The 19,449-nt window shown below is 41.2% G+C and overlaps 8 protein-coding genes across 8 annotated transcripts; 5 read left to right on the forward strand and 3 right to left on the reverse strand.

Moving 5' to 3' along the window:
• Positions 1-852: 852 nt before the first annotated feature.
• LOC128707345 (partitioning defective 6 homolog beta) lies at positions 853-2,794 on the reverse strand. Its single transcript, XM_053802297.1, has 5 exons — positions 2,732-2,794; positions 2,398-2,623; positions 1,548-1,675; positions 1,383-1,480; positions 853-1,282 (listed from the first exon to the last, which is right to left on the reverse strand). The coding sequence occupies exons 1-5, from the start codon at positions 2,792-2,794 to the stop codon at positions 853-855; spliced, it is 945 nt and encodes a 314-aa protein (XP_053658272.1).
• An 840-nt stretch (positions 2,795-3,634) lies between these two features.
• LOC128719270 (serine/arginine-rich splicing factor 1A) lies at positions 3,635-4,554 on the forward strand. The gene is made up of 4 exons (XM_053812895.1): positions 3,635-3,801; positions 3,893-4,262; positions 4,331-4,398; positions 4,464-4,554. The coding sequence occupies exons 1-4, from the start codon at positions 3,635-3,637 to the stop codon at positions 4,552-4,554; spliced, it is 696 nt and encodes a 231-aa protein (XP_053668870.1).
• Positions 4,555-7,310: 2,756 nt separating this feature from the next.
• LOC128718326 (peroxisome assembly protein 12-A) lies at positions 7,311-8,476 on the forward strand. The gene is made up of 4 exons (XM_053811956.1): positions 7,311-7,430; positions 7,490-7,983; positions 8,071-8,292; positions 8,356-8,476. Exons 1-4 carry the CDS (start codon positions 7,311-7,313, stop codon positions 8,474-8,476), a joined length of 957 nt encoding a protein of 318 aa, XP_053667931.1.
• Positions 8,477-8,907: 431 nt separating this feature from the next.
• LOC128707848 (probable RNA 3'-terminal phosphate cyclase-like protein) lies at positions 8,908-10,195 on the forward strand. Its single transcript, XM_053802807.1, has 2 exons — positions 8,908-9,717; positions 9,833-10,195. The coding sequence occupies exons 1-2, from the start codon at positions 8,908-8,910 to the stop codon at positions 10,193-10,195; spliced, it is 1,173 nt and encodes a 390-aa protein (XP_053658782.1).
• A 564-nt stretch (positions 10,196-10,759) lies between these two features.
• On the forward strand, positions 10,760-11,973 carry LOC128710367 (alcohol dehydrogenase class-3). Its single transcript, XM_053805420.1, has 2 exons — positions 10,760-10,780; positions 10,861-11,973. Exons 1-2 carry the CDS (start codon positions 10,760-10,762, stop codon positions 11,971-11,973), a joined length of 1,134 nt encoding a protein of 377 aa, XP_053661395.1.
• A 244-nt stretch (positions 11,974-12,217) lies between these two features.
• On the reverse strand, positions 12,218-14,291 carry LOC128708523 (zinc finger protein 569-like). The gene is made up of 2 exons (XM_053803502.1): positions 14,127-14,291; positions 12,218-14,059 (listed from the first exon to the last, which is right to left on the reverse strand). Exons 1-2 carry the CDS (start codon positions 14,289-14,291, stop codon positions 12,218-12,220), a joined length of 2,007 nt encoding a protein of 668 aa, XP_053659477.1.
• Positions 14,292-14,802: 511 nt separating this feature from the next.
• Positions 14,803-16,652, forward strand: LOC128718327 (endothelial zinc finger protein induced by tumor necrosis factor alpha-like). The gene is made up of 4 exons (XM_053811957.1): positions 14,803-14,964; positions 15,032-16,097; positions 16,161-16,280; positions 16,360-16,652. Exons 1-4 carry the CDS (start codon positions 14,803-14,805, stop codon positions 16,650-16,652), a joined length of 1,641 nt encoding a protein of 546 aa, XP_053667932.1.
• A 1,101-nt stretch (positions 16,653-17,753) lies between these two features.
• Positions 17,754-18,391, reverse strand: LOC128709343 (atherin-like). The gene is made up of 4 exons (XM_053804340.1): positions 18,296-18,391; positions 18,146-18,223; positions 17,995-18,078; positions 17,754-17,894 (listed from the first exon to the last, which is right to left on the reverse strand). The coding sequence occupies exons 1-4, from the start codon at positions 18,389-18,391 to the stop codon at positions 17,754-17,756; spliced, it is 399 nt and encodes a 132-aa protein (XP_053660315.1).
• Positions 18,392-19,449: the final 1,058 nt, after the last annotated feature.

Raw genomic sequence — 19,449 nt, forward strand, 5'->3', positions numbered from 1 at the left:
CCATTCTAGTCAATTGTGTAATTCCCATTCCCAACAGCAATACTGTTTGGGTTTGTATGTAAGTACTGTTTGTTAATTTTTTTTTAAATCTCGAAGTACATCGGTTGAATTAAAGCAAAATTGCTTTTGATTGAGTCGTAAGCTCTCTGTGTATGTGCTTATATGTTATTTCCTATGCCGATTCGCTTAAGCAACAATACGGGGACATCCGAGGCTGGGCAAATCTCTGTCTTGTATATCAATCGCTTATGCAGACAGACAATTTAGGAAGGCACGGTTTGCATACAATAACTTCAAATATACTGTTAAAATTTGTTTCTCTTTGCTGTTATTTTTCTTTACGCTTCTATCACAACGGATCGACGATCCACGTTCGCTAGCCATTAGTGAACGAGAATGAAAACCTTCCAAATGTCTTTTTACCCTTGGCATGTAGATATAAAATTGCATGCTGATTTTAGACCATAAATTAGAATGTGTTTTTGTTCCGCACATGTCTGTTTGTTGCATTAAGTAACGATTTTAATTAAGTAGCACCTTCCAAACATGTACACATTCAATAAAACTCCTATAAAAGGAATTGACTTCAACGTCGGATGACAACTGCCAGGCACTTTCTGTAGTTTCCATTCGCTAAAATACAGTGTAGCACGCATAACTGAACACACAAAACTTCAACAAATGCAATTATGAATAGCAACTGCTCTTTGTGTGTGATTGTGTGCGTTTGTTTTTTTAAACGTTCCGCCCACTAGTAATATTCTTTTTGGAGAATGCCTGATTTGGAGAAGACATGACGAACGCACCCTAACAAACAGATTTGCAAATGTTATCGTAGATAAACAATTGAGCCTACAAATGCAGCACACCATCTTTTTGGGAGATGAGATTGCTCTCCTCTAGCGTGACCGCTTCGATTAGGTCCACTACCTCATCCTGATCGTCTTGATCATTTTCGTCCGAACCCGTCGTATGGTGCGACTGGTGCGACCCACCAGAAAGCTGACTATTGCGTGAAAATGATCCGCGCCGGGGCGGTGCAAGGGTTCGCTGGTTGGCGGGTTTTACAGTGATGATAAGATTAGAGCTGTTGGCCACCATCATGTCCGTCACTTGATCCAGCGTTTTGCCTAGCACCTCTATACCGTTTACCTCCAGCACCTCATCATTGACCGCCAACAGACCGGTACTTTCAGCTAATCCGCCAGGCACGAGACGAGAAATGAAGATGCCAGGTAGCTTTTCTAGCCCTTTAGCGGTAACTCGCACTGATGTACCATCACTAACAGGAAGTTAGTTGAATCACATGAAAAAAGGATGTTATTTAACGTTCGAAAAAAAAGCTACATTCTACAACTAGTCCGCCCAATTCGAATGCTTACCGAATGTAGAATCCTAAAGGTTTTTCACTGCCATGTTTCAGCAGACGTACTCGTCGGCATGTTTCGGGCACAATATCGACATCGATGATAGCGGATACCTAAAGATATGAATTAGCATTGGTGAATAGTGAAATCACTGGAAGAAGAAACAGTTTTAGTGCATACCTGTCTAAAATCGTGCGGATTTGATATCGCCAAAGCTTTCGGCTTCACCGGTGTTTGTCCCAGAATGCTGCTGATGAGATTTCTGGGTCGAATCGTACCATATCCCGTTCGCTCTTCAATACTGTCACCTGTTTGATTGACAAAATATATTAATATTTTTTCGTTTGAATACGTTAATAACGATGTCCATTGGTTCATGTCGACGATATTTTTATTTTATTTTAAATGAGACTATAAGCGTTACCAAGTTACTGATCAACGATATCCTATTATGATCACGACACTGACTTACGCTTTCAGAGCGTAATTTTGTGGATCACAATCTTTCACGAAACCGCAATGGGAAGCGAGAGAAGCAAAATTAATTAAGAAAAATAATAGCGGGATCATTGGCAGACCCAAAACGGTGGACGAGAGAGTATTTTTCTACTGAAACGTACGAATCATTTCGATTTACGATCTCTGCAATCTGACCTCGATCGATAGCAAGCTCATCGATGTGGTTGTATGGGCAGATGGTACGCACAGTGAACTATACTGTATACTGTACTATACTGATAATCATCCCAACTTATACCCCACCCTGGAATTCAATCAATCAACCAGCTTCATTATCCACTATATGCTAACGCTAACGGTGCACTTGCCGTAAACGGAGTAGTCATACGCATACCCGCCCGACGGTATGAATCATTTGGGACGGTATTGCAACTAGCCATCGTTAGAAGGGCGTTCTTATCCGTACAAGTGTGTAGTGTGACATTTGCTAGGGTTGCAATTGTACGTCGATAGCTACATTGAAGTGGAATTCATTTTTTTCCGGTCGTCTCCATCCTTCTCATCCGCTTACCTTTCTTCTGTATGATTACGCGCAGCAGGGGTCGCGCCGTCGTCAAAGCCCTTCCAAAGTTGTCGTCATTGTTGATCGGTAGCAAATCGTTATCCCGCGGATCGATGTAGGAAACGAGTAGCTGGGAGCGGTCGAGCTTGTGCAGTCGTTCGATTAATGACTGGAACTCTTCGAAGGAATGTTGTTCGGAACGTTTTACTGACCATCGTCGAAATTCAGCATCGAACTGAGAATTAGTGTACAAAAAGGGGGATATAATGCAAGACGCACAGATAGGAGAATTAAGAGGGCTGGAACATCTTCGAAACAGTTAAAATTGTTATACTGGGTTTACCTTTGACTTAATTTCTACACGATCGCTGTCGATTTTCGGATGCGCTGTTTTGCTTTTCGACATTCTTCACTTATTTACAATCATTTAAATCGCACAATGAATAACTTAAAAACTTTACACTATTCACAACGGACAAAACGGAACTGGGCAATGCGAACAATACTATGTGGGCCACAGTACTATTTCCTTTCGGTCACGATCATGTATTTCGATTTCTATTGCAAGGTGTACTTGGCCATGCGAAAATTTCACTCTTTACTCCGATTTGGCCCCGGAAACGATGCTGGACAAAATCACGTATAAAACTCAATCCGGATTTTTCGTAGATATCACGAGACACAACTTACACGATGGTGAAACTTTTGCAAAGCGGATTGTTGGTCGGATTTTCCTTGCCTTAGTACCTTTCCCGTTGCCAAACACGGTGCCACACGATAATGGGAACAGAGTGATGTTACTCACAATCGCCGGGGGAACACTTTCGCATCTCGAGTGCAGCGAGCACACACAAATCTAGACATATATTATCACAGTATCACCTCGCTAGACAGGCGGCCACTCGGATGGAAAGGGGTTAAAGCACGTTCATAAGCGGAGCAGCTAAAAAATAATAAACGAAAAACAATTTTTTCACCGATAGAAAACACATACGCGCTACTGCTGCTTCATTACACGGACCTCCGTCGCCTTTTCTCCTTTACTTCGAGCAAGCTGGACCACGAAAGTCATACTTTTAACGAAAACGTCAAAAGCACCCTTTTTAACGATATGTCATCCATCTTCTTTTAACGAAGAGAATGTCAAAGCAAGCCGATACCGTGAGGCGTTCTTTGTGAAAACAGAATAATCGAAGCCATAGCAATTTTTGTGGGAATAAAGCGGAAGATCCTGTAACTTGTAATAATGTCTCATGGACGTAACGAGTGTCGTATATACGTCGGTAATCTTCCACCGGACATCCGGACGAAGGATATTCAGGATCTTTTCCACAAGTTCGGTAAAGTGACGTTCGTGGATCTGAAAAACCGCCGTGGGCCGCCATTTGCTTTTGTAGAGTTCGAGGATGCACGGTACAGCTTCACTTGATGCAAATATGCACTATGGAAGGAACAATGAGTTAACTAGTTTGATCGTTTGTTATTGTTTTTTTTTTTTTTACAGCGATGCTGATGACGCAGTTAAGGCTCGCGATGGATACGACTACGACGGATATCGATTGCGTGTCGAGTTCCCACGGGGTGGGGGTCCCGGCAGTTACCGGGGTAGCCGTCAAGGGAACAGTGACCGTAGCAGTAGAGGCGATCGTGGAAACCGTGGTCCGCCGGCACGCCGTTCTCAGTTCCGGGTAATGGTAACAGGGTTACCATCATCCGGATCGTGGCAGGACCTGAAGGATCATATGCGAGAAGCCGGCGATGTGTGTTTTGCGGATGTTTATAAAGACGGCACAGGAGTGGTGGAGTTCCTACGACATGAAGACATGAAATACGCGATCAAAAAGCTTGACGATTCACGCTTTCGTTCCCATGAGGTAAAACAATTTTCATGTAGACAGTATCAAAGACTATAATTTTGCCCATAAACTCTTACATGCTGCAGGGTGAAGTTGCTTATATTCATGTACGGGAAGATTCTGGAAATGACGAAAAACGTGAATACAGGGACAGGTATTTGCTTAGATACTCAGATCAGGTTTGAAAAATGTTTATTGTATCGTTTCTTCCTGTCGTAGATCATATTCGCCACGTCGTCGTAGGGGAACACCGACCTATTCACCAGTGAAGCGGAGCTTTTCACGATCACGTTCCCGTTCCTACAATTGAGCCGGCGGGAGGGCTGTCCTCCATGAAGACTAAAGTAAATAATTCGCTAAATCTACTTCTTTCTTCAGTTTTACACAAATGAACACTCAGAACGCCTTGACTGCAGTGTCCGGCAGAAGAACAATTGGCCATTCACGATTGAGTTTAGTTTAAACATTCGTTTTAACTCGCATTTTTTTTTTAAAGACACGCCCGAATCTTTCGGAAGTGTTCATCTTCAACCTTCGATCCCTAACGATTGCTTTCACAATCAATAGTGTAAGAATAATTTGTCTGAAATATGACATCAGTAGTGTAAAATCATCCTGGTAAAGTTTAGTATAGAAGCTAAGACGGATTTAGTTGCATCTGTACCCATCACAGAACCACAACAAGCAATTCAATAGGCTTAAAACAAACGAAGGACGCATGGCAGAAAGTGTAAACAACATTCCTTAAAACAAGGAAATTGAGCTCTGCCTAGAGACGTAAGCAAATACTTTACTATAATCAGGGACGGAATCGAAATGACGACAGCAGATGCGATTGCGAGGGTGCTTCATCTAAAGGCAATATTGTGCGTATTCATGAGATTGTGTGTGTGTGTGTGTATCGGTAGAACTGTTTAGTGCATGCAACAGCGTCTTAATTATATCGTGATTAGTTATATTGCCGTGCTACCACTGCACATCATTACTTATCCAGCATTCAAAAGAACATCATCCACCGTATTACGATAATAATGGGTGATGGTCCAAAACGACTATGTCGAATTTTATTCTACAGAAAAGCATAAGGCGAGAGACAGTCGCAAAAAGGAAGGGGAAACACCTGGGATAAACGACGGCTTTGATCATATTTACATTGAATAGCAAAATCGATAAATATTCAATATGATAAGAAGATATATTAGCTTCATTTGTAACAGAGTAAAATTTAACATGCTATTTTGTTTTTTTTTCTGACAGGGTCTAAGAGGATTGATAGAATGTGATAAATTTGAAATGAGCGCAGCACAGGATAATAATGTACGAGGTGCAATTGCGCGCTATCTCATCGATAACGACGGGAGTCATATCGATTAGTGCTGCGGCTTGATAATTGTTCACCTATTGCACAGGTCACCAGCGGGATGAGGATGAGCCTGGTTCGTATGCACAATGTGATCATATGATCTCACTTATTGTGCGGAATAATGGACGGTTCGTTCATAAAAAAATAATACGATTGTTTTCTCAGTTGCACGATGTGAAGCATTAGTACCGATTGCTTTCCATGCTTTGACAGCCCAGTACAATAGGCGATTGGCCATGAGAATTCGTATTCGTTTACACCACATTTTATTGATTTGCAGACTTCCTCATCGGTACGGATGTATATTAGTACCGGTAGCATAACTTGTCAACAAACACCTCTCTGGGAATTCACCTTACCCTATTTAACTTTTTTTTTGACACGGTATATTTTAATATCGTATGCTTGCTCTAGCGACACTCGTTTATTGCTTTGGAGGCAAGAAAAACGAAATCGCATCGATGATGTAGACAGACGATGAGATGATGGATTCAGGACATCGTGGGACTGACTATGCACAGAAAGGAATGGAAGCGTATATTTGAAAGCACTGGAATATTCGTGGAGGCTGGATTTGGATTTAATTTTGCATGGTGATTTGGATTGATTGGATTCGGATGGATCGCCGTTGGAGAAAGGAGATTTCAAGGATAAGGCTGTGTTGGTTCTGGAATTCGTTGTGCACTGCTGCAACATTCTCATCATCCATACCGCACTGGGCAATCTGTTTTCCCAACGCTGGACGACGAGGGAGGTGGATAATAGGATTGATCACAATATTCCGGATCGTCGTATCCAAGTTTTGATAGGTACCGTTTGTATCTGTAACGAGTGGATTGACAATGTATCCTTGGACGCATCTGCTGCGCTTGTGCCAACATTAAAAGCGGGAAAGTCATTTGGATTATCCTTGTCCAAGGTTGGATCGACGTTGGAAATGGAATGTGCAATCATTCGGTAAACACAAATAGTTTTTTTTCTCTCAATTAACACGTTTTACCTTCCTGTAGCATTTAACCAAATTTCTTAACTGTTTCTATGTTAAACCCTCTGGAATACCTTTCGCTGTATACTTCCTTATTCACAGCTTTATACCAGAGGATTTAGACGGGATAAATGATCTTTCCACCTTTCTGTTCGCCTTCCTTCAAAATGTACAAACATGTTTCGTTCTCCCATGTCCATCGTGTTTGATGATTTGGACAATTAATATCCACTGTATTAACACTCTTTTAAATTTGCCCCTTAAACGATTCAAACGGAAGTGTACGGAAATAATCCATCATTTTAGCAGCATACACGTTTAGGATGATTTTGATGGTAAGATTTGTTGTGTGACAATATTTTCGAACACTGGATAATGATGCAGATGGGATCGGCACCCGGTGAATGGAAAATCGTAAAAAAATGCCACAATAGTGAGTAAACGCACGCGAGCAGAAACACACCACAGCAGCAATACGGTCAACTATACTGGATGATCAGGCACTTAATGTTTATGTGAAGAAATATACAACATATTAAAGGCAATAGTATGGACAATGCTGTTTGTGTGCTGGTTACGCCAATAAAGTAGCGAATGAGTATGATTTTAACAAATCTAAAATGTCTACTTTTTTGAGTGAGAATGTTTACTGAACAAATAGCTACAACAACTGCATTGACAGCTAGTCGCAACGTCGGAAAATCGTAAACAATCAGCAATGGCAGCAAGAGGTGCACACATAACACCGAATGTGGAGGTAAACCCATCCTTGTTTGAGGTTTTAGCGGCAGATTCATTAAATGGTACTTTCTATCCTGCAATTAAACGTGTTGTCGATGTAGGTAAATACAAATCTTGCATTACCGTGTCCTTGTGTCTAATTAGCAATTGTATTAGTTTTTAGCTACAGTGAAACCTACGGTCTTCGGAGTCTTAGTTCGTTATTATGACGAATTCTATTTGATGTTCAATAGTTTCGTCCAAGGGTACTATTTGCAACGCTATGGAGGATCGCTAGCAGAAATATTTTATGGACTAACTAGAACATCGCTGCGAAGTAAAACATTCAGCATGAAGGATCGCAATTGGTCGTTCGTCGTGCTGGTGCTGGTACCGTACGCTATGCGTAAACTAGAAAAAGCATGCGACCGGTGGAAAGAGGACTATGAAAACGCGAAACATTTACCGGCAAATCGGAAGCTTCTATTCCGTTTGCTACCGTATATAAAGGCTTGCTACGAAAGTGTGAAACTTATTCATTACGTGTCGTATCTGGCCAATGTTACCCAAACCCACGCGCCGTCTTTGCGAATTTTAGGCCTGGGTTTGACTTATCTTCCTGAAGAGGAGGATAGTTGGTCATTTAAGGACCTGTTACACGGAAAAGTAAGGTGAGTAACGAATTGGTTTTTGTTTTTGTCTCGCTAATATTCTTTACCGGATGCTGTTAACGTGCTCCTAATGCATTGCTCTTGAAGGGTTGCAACGATGCTCAGTACCGCTCTTTTGCGTTGGTTGGAATTGTCTGCATTCTTTCTACAATTCATCGAATGGTGGCAAACGGAAGCCAATATTGGAGATCTCTCAAAGCTGCCAATTCCCGACGCTCCCGAACAGGATGCCAATGCAGAAAAGTACGCTAATATATGCCCTATCTGTCTGCAAAAGCACATAATTCCAACGGCGATTTCCGTGTCTGGGTAAGATTTGTTTTAGTCACATGGTTTTTACAAGTTGTTAAAGTCTTGTTATTTTTGGTGCAGGTATGTTTATTGCTATCGTTGCATCGCTACTCATCTTCAAACGGAAAGCAGGTGCCCTGTCACCAAATATCCGGCCACCATTAACGATTTGATCGGAATTTTTAGCGGAGACGATGCTTGACACGTTATATTAATTGGTTAGGTTGGTTCTAGCATTGTATTTTATGTAACAAAGGGTGGGTTTAGTAGGTTAGAGAAAGAATTTCGGGTACATGCGGGTTATAAAACTTTAGGAACACGTTCGTTGCCTAGAACGTGGATAACAAGTTTCTAGTTGTTTGTGAAAGATCAATAAATTAAAATTTCAACCTCTATAATAGTCACAACGGCGAAAATATATAATTTCTTGTTAGGCTCTTATTCAAAAGGAATTTGTTGATCAAATGTACGACATTATTTTTTCTTTCAACATGGCAGATAGTGGAACCCGTGCTTTAGCATCTTCGAAGCAAATCGTCATCCAAAACAACAACCGTCTGACAGTTCCCCTAACAACAGAAAACGTGCTCCGCTAATTTACCAACGGTGCTCACTCTTAGTTTTCTCTCGAAGATGACCTGTGTTGGGAAAGAAAACGGTTGCCTTATATACCATGGAAGTAATTTTCTTAAACAACGCCTATTGCTATCTACACTGAGTGGAAAATCAATCGAAATACGAGAAATACGACCACACCGCGAAACCAACCCGGGCCTGCAGGAGTACGAAACGAATCTGCTTGAGCTGCTGGACAAACTTACAAATGGCACGATTACAAGAGTGGATCGCGATGGATGTTCGTTTGTGTATCAACCAGGGCTGTTGTACGGTGGAATAATTCATCATGATTGCAGCACAGAACGCGGAATTGGATATTATCTTGACATGTTGGTAGCGCTAGGGCCTTTCTGCAAGAAGCCGCTACAGGTTACACTGACCGGTGTAACGAACAGCAAGGAAAGTCCTTCGGTAGATCACATAAAGGCATCCGCATTGCCAGCTCTGAAGCGGTTCCTGGTTGTAGACGAGGGTCTTGAATTGAAAATACTGAAACGGGGTATGATGCCGGGAGGAGGTGGTGTAATAACATTCCGCTGTCCAGTGCGTAAGTCACTAAAACCTATTCAATGTACGAAGCAAACGATGATTAAGCGCATACGAGGTACAGCATACTGCTGTAAAGTCAGCCCTGCAATGGCCAATCGTGCCGTGGAACACGCGAAAGGCGTGATGCTAAACTTCCTGCCCGATGTGTACATTAACACAGACCAGCATAAGGGTAAACGGTCGGGAAATAGTCCTGGATACGGAATCAATCTTGTGGCAGAAACAACTGACGGCACAATGTTTTCTGCGGAAGCTATCTGCAAATCTATGGATGAGGTAATTTATATGCGGGTCATGTTGGAAGCTTTATAATAATTCTGAAAGCTTTACAATAATTCTGTTTTTTGGTTTGGTTGGAAAACCAAACACCAAATTTGGTTAACTTTTGCAGCAACAAGGTAATCCATCTATCCCAGAAGATGTTGGCCGGGAAGCAGGAATGAAGCTGTTGGATGAGGTGTTCCGAGGCGGTTGCGTCGAGTCTGCGTTCCAGTGGCTGGTCGTTCTGTACATGGCGTTAGCACAGAAGGATGTTTCCAAGTTTCTAATAGGCCCGCTTTCCCAATATACCATCCATTTCCTTCAGCATTTACGGGAATTTTTCGGCATTACATTTAAGTTGGAAAATGCAAACGGAGATGAAAATGACAGTACCGATGACCGAGAAAATGAAGATCAGTTGTCTGGATCTAACAAAGTGATGCTAACTTGTGTTGGCGTTGGATACAGTAATTTTAGCAAACGTGTCAACTGATCTGTTTATGCTTTATATCTGTTGATCGTGGATGTTAAGAGAAATAAAAAAATCGCTATGGCGCTTTGATATAGTTGTTAAATATTATGCTTATACATCAATGTGAAAAAGAGTTCGATATCCATCGACCATTTGTTCTGTAGTACCTCTAGCCATGGGTGAAGAAGTGTTCAACTTCACCCTGTTTCGGTCACAGTAATTTTCCAGCCAACTCTGAAGTGAACAGTGATTTCGATGTGAGTATTATTTAAAGCAAAATATAATTCTGCGCTTGTATAATGAGCCATTCAACAGAAATAAACTTCATGGTGTCAAATTTATTCAAAACGCCGCTATTTTACGGAAATCTAGATTATTTTACTATTTACGTGTTTAAAATGTCCGTGTGTCGTACTACGATGCAGTGCAAATATCACTGTGTCAACGTCAAGTGATATTTGTTCTTTGGCCATTTTTCGACAAAGAAGAATAATTAAAAACCGGCTTATCACCGCTTTCAAGGTTGATAACAGATTTTTCTACCAACTGATTCTCATTTGGAGTTTGTTCGGATAGACAGTAAAGATGGCTTCAACCGTTGGTCTGGTAATATAAAGCATTTTCCTACTACATCCTTTGCAAAATTATGCCTGCGTACTAACGAAACCAATCGTTTCTTGTTGCAGGTGATCAAGTGCAAGGCAGCCGTTGCATGGGAACCAAAGAAACCGCTCGTGATCGAAACCATTGAGGTTGCACCTCCCAAGACAGGCGAGGTTCGCATTAAAGTGGCAGCATCTGGTGTGTGCCATACGGATGCGTACACGCTAGGTGGGTTAGACTCGGAAGGACTCTTTCCGGTGATTCTTGGGCACGAAGGTGCTGGGGTTGTAGAGAGTGTGGGCGAGGGTGTAACTAAATTTCAACCGGGTGACCATGTAATACCGTTGTACATTCCGCAATGTTTCGATTGTCGGTTCTGTAAGAGCTCGAAAACGAACCTCTGTCCGAAGGTACGCGCTACTCAGGGGAAGGGTGTTATGCCTGACGGTACGACACGGTTTACTTGCAACGGAAAACCAATTTACCATTTCATGGGGACGTCAACGTTCTCCGAGTACACCGTGGTAGCTGAAGTATCGCTGGCGAAAATTGACGCCAGCGCTGCGTTGGAGAAGGTGTGTTTGCTTGGCTGCGGTATACCTACCGGTTACGGAGCCGCGCTTAACACGGCGAAAGTCGAGCCTGGCAGTTCCTGTGCTGTATGGGGTCTGGGTGCAGTTGGTCTGGCGGTCGTGATGGGCTGTAAAGCGGCTGGAGCAAGCCGAATTATTGGAGTCGACATTAATCCGGCCAAGTTTGAGGTTGCGAAACATTTCGGCTGCACCGAGTTTGTCAATCCGAACGACTTCGAAGAACCCATTCAACAAGTGTTGGTCGCGAAAACTGATGGTGGATTAGATTACACGTTTGAGTGTGTTGGCAACGTTAATACGATGCGTGCTGCATTGGAGTCATGTACCCGTGGCTGGGGTGTTTCGGTGATCGTTGGCGTTGCCGAGGCTGGCAAGGAAATTGCTACGCGTCCGTTCCAGCTAGTCACCGGACGTACCTGGAAGGGAACGGCTTTTGGTGGATGGAAAAGCGTAGAAAGTGTGCCGAAGCTGGTCGATCAGTATCTGCAGAAGCAGCTGAAGGTGGATGAATTTATCACACACAATATGGGGCTGGACAAGATCAACGACGCATTTACGCTGATGCATGAAGGCAAAAGCATTCGCTCCGTGGTGAACATGTAACAAATACTTTTTTTAACTAACCACGTTAAGCTCAGGAAACATTGCACAACATGGCCCAGTCAAATATTACCCAATCGAATTTTTAAAATTTCGCAAAAGATGCAAAGGGGGGAAATAAATGGTTTGTAATGAATCGCTTTTATTCTTTTATTTATCAACATGATCGTCAATGTAGGTAGCAAACTTTTACTAATATTTTTATTAAATGTCTTCTTTCTTAATATCTTGCTCACGGTCCTGCCGTTCACGGAGAGGGTTTGGTTCGCTTCCCAGGTTTAGAAGCAGTACCGGAACTACGAGGCTTAAAGTGAATTTTTTGATGCGTTATGAGGTGCTGCTTGCGCGAGAACGATTTGTTACAAATCTTGCATTGATACGGCTTCTCACCGGTGTGCAATCGTACGTGCCCAGCCAGGATACGTTTAGCTTTGAACATCTTGTGGCATACATTGCACTCGAACTTATTTACATCCTCGTGTGTGGACGTGTGATCACGGAGGTGACTGTTCGTGCGAAATTTTTTATCACACAATTTGCACGCGTACGGTCGATCGTCTGTGTGAATACGGCAGTGATTGGTAAGATCACTCTTCTGACCGAAACTTTTATTGCATTCCGTGCATACGTACTTACGCGAGCGGTAATGGTTCTTCAGATGGTTCTTTAATGTGTCGGCACTGGAGAGGGTTTTTTCGCATTGTGTGCACTGATAGTTCTCATCTTGTGCTTTCGCATCTTCAACGATGCTGGTTTCCGTAACTTCGCGGCATTGCATGTGCTTTTTTTCAAAGTGGCGGGTCATGCGCAGGAAGCTGGCGAAGATCATGCCACAATCAAAAATGCAAATGAACGAGTCCTGATGGAAGTACAGATGCTGTCGTATGTAGGTTGCATCCGGAAACTGAGCATTGCATATCCCACAGATGTGTATCTTGTCGAGATGATTACTTTTCCAAAGCATATGGACGTCATCGGTTTTATCGTCCTCTGTTTCGTGGATAAGGAAATGTTGGCACATTGCTTCGAAACCGTTCGTTGTATATTTTGTGCATCGGCCACAATGATATTTGTTCGAAATTTTTTTGAATGTTTTCAACCTTGGTACACATACATCCAGCCCGTTAAGATAAAACGTTTCATGCCTTTGAAGATCGGAGTGGTAAACGTATTCTTCAGATGATATAGGTTTGCAGCTAGCACAAAAGTGTTCGATAAAGTGCATTTGAGATAAAAACACCGCAAAGCAATCGGAGCATCGGATATAATGTATCGACTCTAGACAAAGCTCAAATGTGGCTTTGTGAATTTGAAAGTGTTGTTCCAGCACTGCCGGACGACCGGACCAGTTGCAGTAGATGCAATTTACTTGTTCGGTTTTTGATCGGCGAGAAACTCTTTTTTGCTCACAATCAATGGTAGACTTAGGCATTAAGCTGCCTTGTTTGAGGCGTTTAAGTTGCTTGCTTGGGATGGTCTCGATAATCAGTTTCTTTTTGCAATCCGTCTTTACGGGGCGAAGTGTGAAACATTCTTCCTCATTCGATGCATTTGCTAGTAAGACCATTTCATACTTGTTCTCATCGGCATCGTCATCATCATCATGATCACCAAAATCCATTAATGTGCATTCAATGGAACTTTCGCGAAGTGGATCAGTTTCTTGGGATGATGCCTCTTCATACTCTTTTGCAGTTATCGGAGTTATTGCTCCTTCATCAATTTTGATTCTTTTACTGGTGGATTCTTGAACATTTAACTTTTCCGGTTCAGGTAACACATCTGTTTGGCAAGCAATTTCGACAGTCTCATTGGCACATTGCGTTCCGATCTCGTTCATTTTTAAAGGTTTCGGGAATGTAGCAATCGCCGGATCGAGTTTGATCTTTTCTTCCAATGCTTCCGTTTGACTTCCGGTATGCTTAATGTCATTTTTTCGCGCATTTACAGGATTCGATGGTTTAATGGCGAATATTTCGTACAGCAGTTTGTTCGATTTTTGCGCCGTGCCGATAAACAGAAATAGCTCTCGTAGCTTTCCTTTACACTCCGGACATACATTGTTTGGAAGTTTGTCATGTTTAACAAGCTGAAATAGTGTAATGCAATGATTAGACTGTTACCAGGGTAATTAAATAGTTCGCTAGTTCGCCTACTTGTTCTCCGACCACCAACTCCAACACGCTTGGGAACGGTACGATGCGCCCATCCAAAATTTCATTACAAAATATCGGTTTAAGCTGCGTTTGATCGACCGCAGCCAGACAGGTGCGGCATATCTCCTCGGCAGAGATGCTAAGTTCCAGATCTTGTGTGTCCATCGAGCTACTAATATTAGTAGTTTCTACTTGTATGAAACAATGCCACAGGACAAAATGACCGATATAAGTAGAAAATGTAAAAGATTTCGCTTTTGTTACGTTTGTTTCTTGTACCTGTGAAGACTAGCACTGATTCAGCCTAATGTTGCGTGGTTATAGTACCGCGCTCAAAAGTCCGTTTCTTATGAATGTCTCCAAAATGAAATCAATGAAATCAATCAATTTTCGTGACCATCGTAGTTTATTGTGTATTGATAAATGGTTGAGAAAGAGTTTTTTTTTAATTTTATAAACATTTTACGCAATTTTTTTTTACAAACATCACTTGTAGTAGAAATAAACGAACTAAAAGTCGCATCAGCATACGGCAATGAGTTGGCTGGATGCATCTACATGCATAGAGCCATTTGACAGTGTGAATTGTAGCAAATTGTAAACAAATCAGTACGAGCAGCGTTTTAATTTAAAAAGTTTATAGATTTAGAAAAGGTACAACGTTAGCAGAAGCAAAATGAGTGAAATTTGTTTGGACATTGATTTGTACAAAGTTTGTAGAATCTGTTTATCGCAAACAGATATGAACCATCCTCTTTTTAGCATATTTACGGACGCAATAGTAGATGGCATGTTTGTGACTGTTTTCGAAGTGATGGAGGACTGTATCGGGATACGGGCAAGTATTCCAACTAAAATAAGTCTGAACAAAGCCGAATTAACGTTTTGGGGTATCTTTTCCACAGATAAAACACTCTGCGGAGGTGCCGGACAAAATATGTCAGACATGCAAAACTACCATATTTCAATTTTATGTGTTTAAACAAAAATGTCATCGTTCAGAAAATTTATTACGATCGATGTTGGAACATCGGCTATCACTTGCCAGTGCTGAAAGAGCGAACGATAATGATTCGGAAGAAAATGATATTGCCGAAGCGGAAAGAATGAGTAAACCGTGTATCAATCAGGAACTTCCCCCGTCGGTGGAATATGTGGAAGAAACAATCGAAGAAGAAGTTATGGGGGTTATAAGTAATGATAACGAAACTTTAATTCCTCACCGGTGGGAAAATGTTGTTGCCTTGTCACCAGATATATTCCGCATGTCCAAAGTTCCTAATATTCATATTCTTAATCAAGTAGCGTCATCTTCCTTAATTTGTGAACAAAATTCGCATTCTGATACAGTTTCTAAATCATCCAACTTTGAAACAGAATCATCAAAATTTGAACCTGTAATGGATACAAGTTCAAAAACAATCGCAACAATCAACCGTAATGTTTGTGACATATGTGGAAAAGTAGCAATCTCCAGATCACGTCTGACCAAGCATATGAAGCTTCACAATGATTCTAAAATTGTAGTAGATCATATGCGGTTTTTTTCTTGCACCTTTTGTGAATATGTGTTTCTTCGGGAAGAAAATTTTAATGACCACAATATTCGGTGCACTGGAAGATTGACGATTACTCTAAAGGATAATGATGCAAGTCACGTGGGACAAAGTTTAGAGCGCACTAAGTGCAACGTCGGCAGCGGTGTATGTGGTATCTGTGATGCGAGGTATGAGAATATGCTACATCTGAAACAGCACATAATTTTCCATCTGGACAAATTTACATGCCCCTTAGAAGCATGTGGGTGTGAATATGCGTCACTGGCGAGATTAAACATTCATATTAGCACCCAACATGTGGAATACCTTTCGCCAAATTGTCCCCACTGCAAGGAAGAAATCGATCGGATCGATATCAGACAACATGTGCGACTGTTTTGTAAAGCCAAACAATATGAATGCAACCATTGTGGTAAGTTATTTATAATAAGCATAATTTAATGTGCTTAATAATAGTCTTGAATGTCGGTTCCAGATAGGAAATTTCTTTCGTGGAAATCTTTATCGCAGCATTTGAAAAAATTACAACAAAGCTTCCAATGCACACAGTGTGATAAATCATTTTCCTCACAGGCATCATTGAAACTGCACGAGCGTAAGTACCGATACACGAACAGTATAGGAAGATATTCGGAATTTGTAATGGAATGTGAAATGTTGTCGCTTCTTTTCAGGTACGCATACCGGAGAGCGCCCATATGTATGCACGATTTGCAATAAAACGTATAAAACACCAGGCATGCGAACAGCGCACATGGATACGCATATTGAAGGAAAAACGTTCAAATGTGACATGTGTGGTAAATGTCTTCAAACGCGTGCCTGTTATCGAAACCATATGAAACGACATTTAGAGCAGCGTAATCACGAATGTTTCGTGTGTGGGAAGAAATTTTTCCAAAAATGTACACTCCGTGTACACTTGAAGATGGTGCACAGAGTGTCACGTGATGAGATGAATGAGTAATAAATCAATGATACGTAAGTATTTCAAACATATCTTGCGCTGCGATGGGGAATTATTTAGCATACCGAAAGATTATTTCCATGTTCATTTGCAAGTAACGTTTTGCTAATAATTTATCTTAATTTTAAAATAGTTTGGGCTAGTTTGATGCAGTTATAGAAAACGGTGAAAATTTACAATTCGAATTGGGGTAACATTTTTAAATGTAATCTAGTAAAAGGTTTGTATAATAATACTGCATGATATTATAGTTGATCCAACAAGATTACTGACTAGTTCGACTTGCAGAAACGGAAAATAAAGCATTGAACAGATCATTATCGCGTGGTAGATCACGCAGGAGAAAGCGGAACAACAACTGCACTTTCATCGCTTTCAGCGGAACAACGTATTCATTTCATTTCTCTAATCACATATCACAGCATATTGAAGTTGAAAATATGACTAAAAGTGTTATTTTTCAATTTTTTTCTATTAAACATGATAATTAAAATTGGGGTTACCCGTTTATGTATGGTGGTGTTGGTGTCAGTCTTCACTCGACAGGGCCGGTTTAAAATCCCATCCGGACCAATCTTCCGTACGCGGGACTGACTATCCTGGTATAGGTAAATAAAATCAAAACGTCATAAATGGCGGGCCCTAGACCTTTCGAATTCGGTGAACGGTTGGAGCGGGTTTCCTTTGCATATTTGATACCTGGGGGAGGAATGTTAGCATTCCAATTTCTCTAGAGACCCCTTATGTTACACTTCGAGGGCACGCTGGCATACTTCATACACTTTTTCTACTAAACAGCTTTTCCGTGTCTCCCTAAACGGCGACCCTACCGCTCCGCATGCTAGAGGGCCAAATATAGAATTGATTATTCTCCCTGATGATTCTTGACAGGAAATCTCCCCCCCCCCCCCCCACTAGAATTTCAGGTCGTTTTATCTTGTTTGCTTGCATGTTAATTTATTTGATTGTAGTACATATGGATATACTATTTGTCACCCCTCTATATTATATTATGCATTACGGGTACTTTGGAACGTATCACCAGCAGGCCAAGTACAGAGGACAAAGTTGAGTCCCACTTGAACGGTAATGCAATTCTTCCTATCCAGCCTTACTGGGAAGCTTTCCTCCGGTTCCCTTGGCGGCTCGTTTTTCCCGTGCCATCGATATGTACGATATTGATTGTAATGTCGGCAGAGTGTTTGTCATTTCGTTCGATGTTCTTGCGTTTCGACGGGATCTCTGTAAAACAAATGCCAAAAAGGAGGAAATGTGTGTTTGGATAGGACATAAGATGAGGGTTCGGAAAAGAGTGTACATTGCCGTGGGTAAAGAATCAAACCGTCTGTGGCATTTGAGGCGGTGGGGGTGGCGGGGGAGGAAACTGATCTTGTCCGGGAATTTCAGGTGGAGCTTGACGTGATACCTGTGAGAGATAGCAGTATGAAGCTCAAGGCACCAGTTGTTTGATTGAATAATGCATTCCGACTTACCCGACTGTGCAGCATACCGGGTGGCTTTGGAATGTCACCAGGCCCCGGGAAGTTAGGTATTTGCGATGCATCCGAAGGCTACCAAACGAATGAACAACGATTGTTTCAATGGTTGATAGAAATAGTGAACACTTACATAAGCCAACTTACCGTCTGAATTTCACTTGGCAAGGCTAATACTGCAGTATGATGGATCAGACAAACTAGTCCAGCGAAAAGTGCTGCATGTATAGTGAAGCGAGCCATGTTGCGGGGGTTTCTGTTAGAATGAGGGTGTTGAATCCGGGTTTTTATAGTACAAATGTTACCAACGCCATTGAGATTCCCACTTACGATTTGATCAATTAGAGGCTTATTAACGAGTGTAAATCATCCTTTGCGTGTCAACGGTTGTTGAGCTGTGGACAGAATTCGTTCCGATCTCGATCACACGTCTCGTTGACCGGATGGAAAACATGTTACTTACGGTATGTTTATTTTTTTCTCCCAAAAGAAAGGTCGTGATTGTATGTTTGTGACTGTTTGTTGGCTGCCACTTGATTGGAAGATTTAACGTAGCGGGAACTTGTCAAAAGTGTAATCTATAATTTTCCGTAACCTTCCCGGGTGATAATCACCATTCTGTGGTGCCTTGTACTGTAAGCATGATTTAATCTATTTCTCACACATTTCATACGTACCTATTGTATACTCAGTTGCATGACAATTGACACAATAATGAGACATTCACGCTGGAAGTCTATTTAAATTTTATAATAATTTATTTAGTTTTTCTCTTTATTAGAACTATTTAACAATATATACAGTAGGCAATAAAAATCATGAAATGTATCTTTCTATATTCTGGCAACGTAGTGAAGTGAACGTGAATTGAAAGTAGAACATAAAGCACTAAACCATAAGATTAAGACATCTAACTCCACTATGAGTATGTCGGATCGATGTTTTGTCATTTTTGCATCGCATTCTTTATGGTTATTGATATATGTTTATGCTATTTTTGTTTTTCGGTTGCTTTTTTAGATTGTACAAGTATTGTGAATGGGGCATGGCATGGTATTCAATTGTTTTGTTTTTAGTTTTGTAGAGACTTATTTATTATTAAAGAGCTTATGTTTTCTTTTCGTATGCATCGCCTCCTCTACACACTTTTATTATGTGTTCTTAAACAATAAAAACAAATAGAAAATTAAACATGCCTTTTCTAGTATCTACCGCTAATGCTTTGGATTTTAGTTTGCAGATTTTAGGCTTTAATTAGACTGGTTTCACACTAAAATCTACATTTTTGTTTTGTTTTCCGA

Source organism: Anopheles marshallii, chromosome 2, assembly GCF_943734725.1.
Source record: "Anopheles marshallii chromosome 2, idAnoMarsDA_429_01, whole genome shotgun sequence".
Classification (NCBI taxonomy): domain Eukaryota; kingdom Metazoa; phylum Arthropoda; class Insecta; order Diptera; family Culicidae; genus Anopheles; species Anopheles marshallii.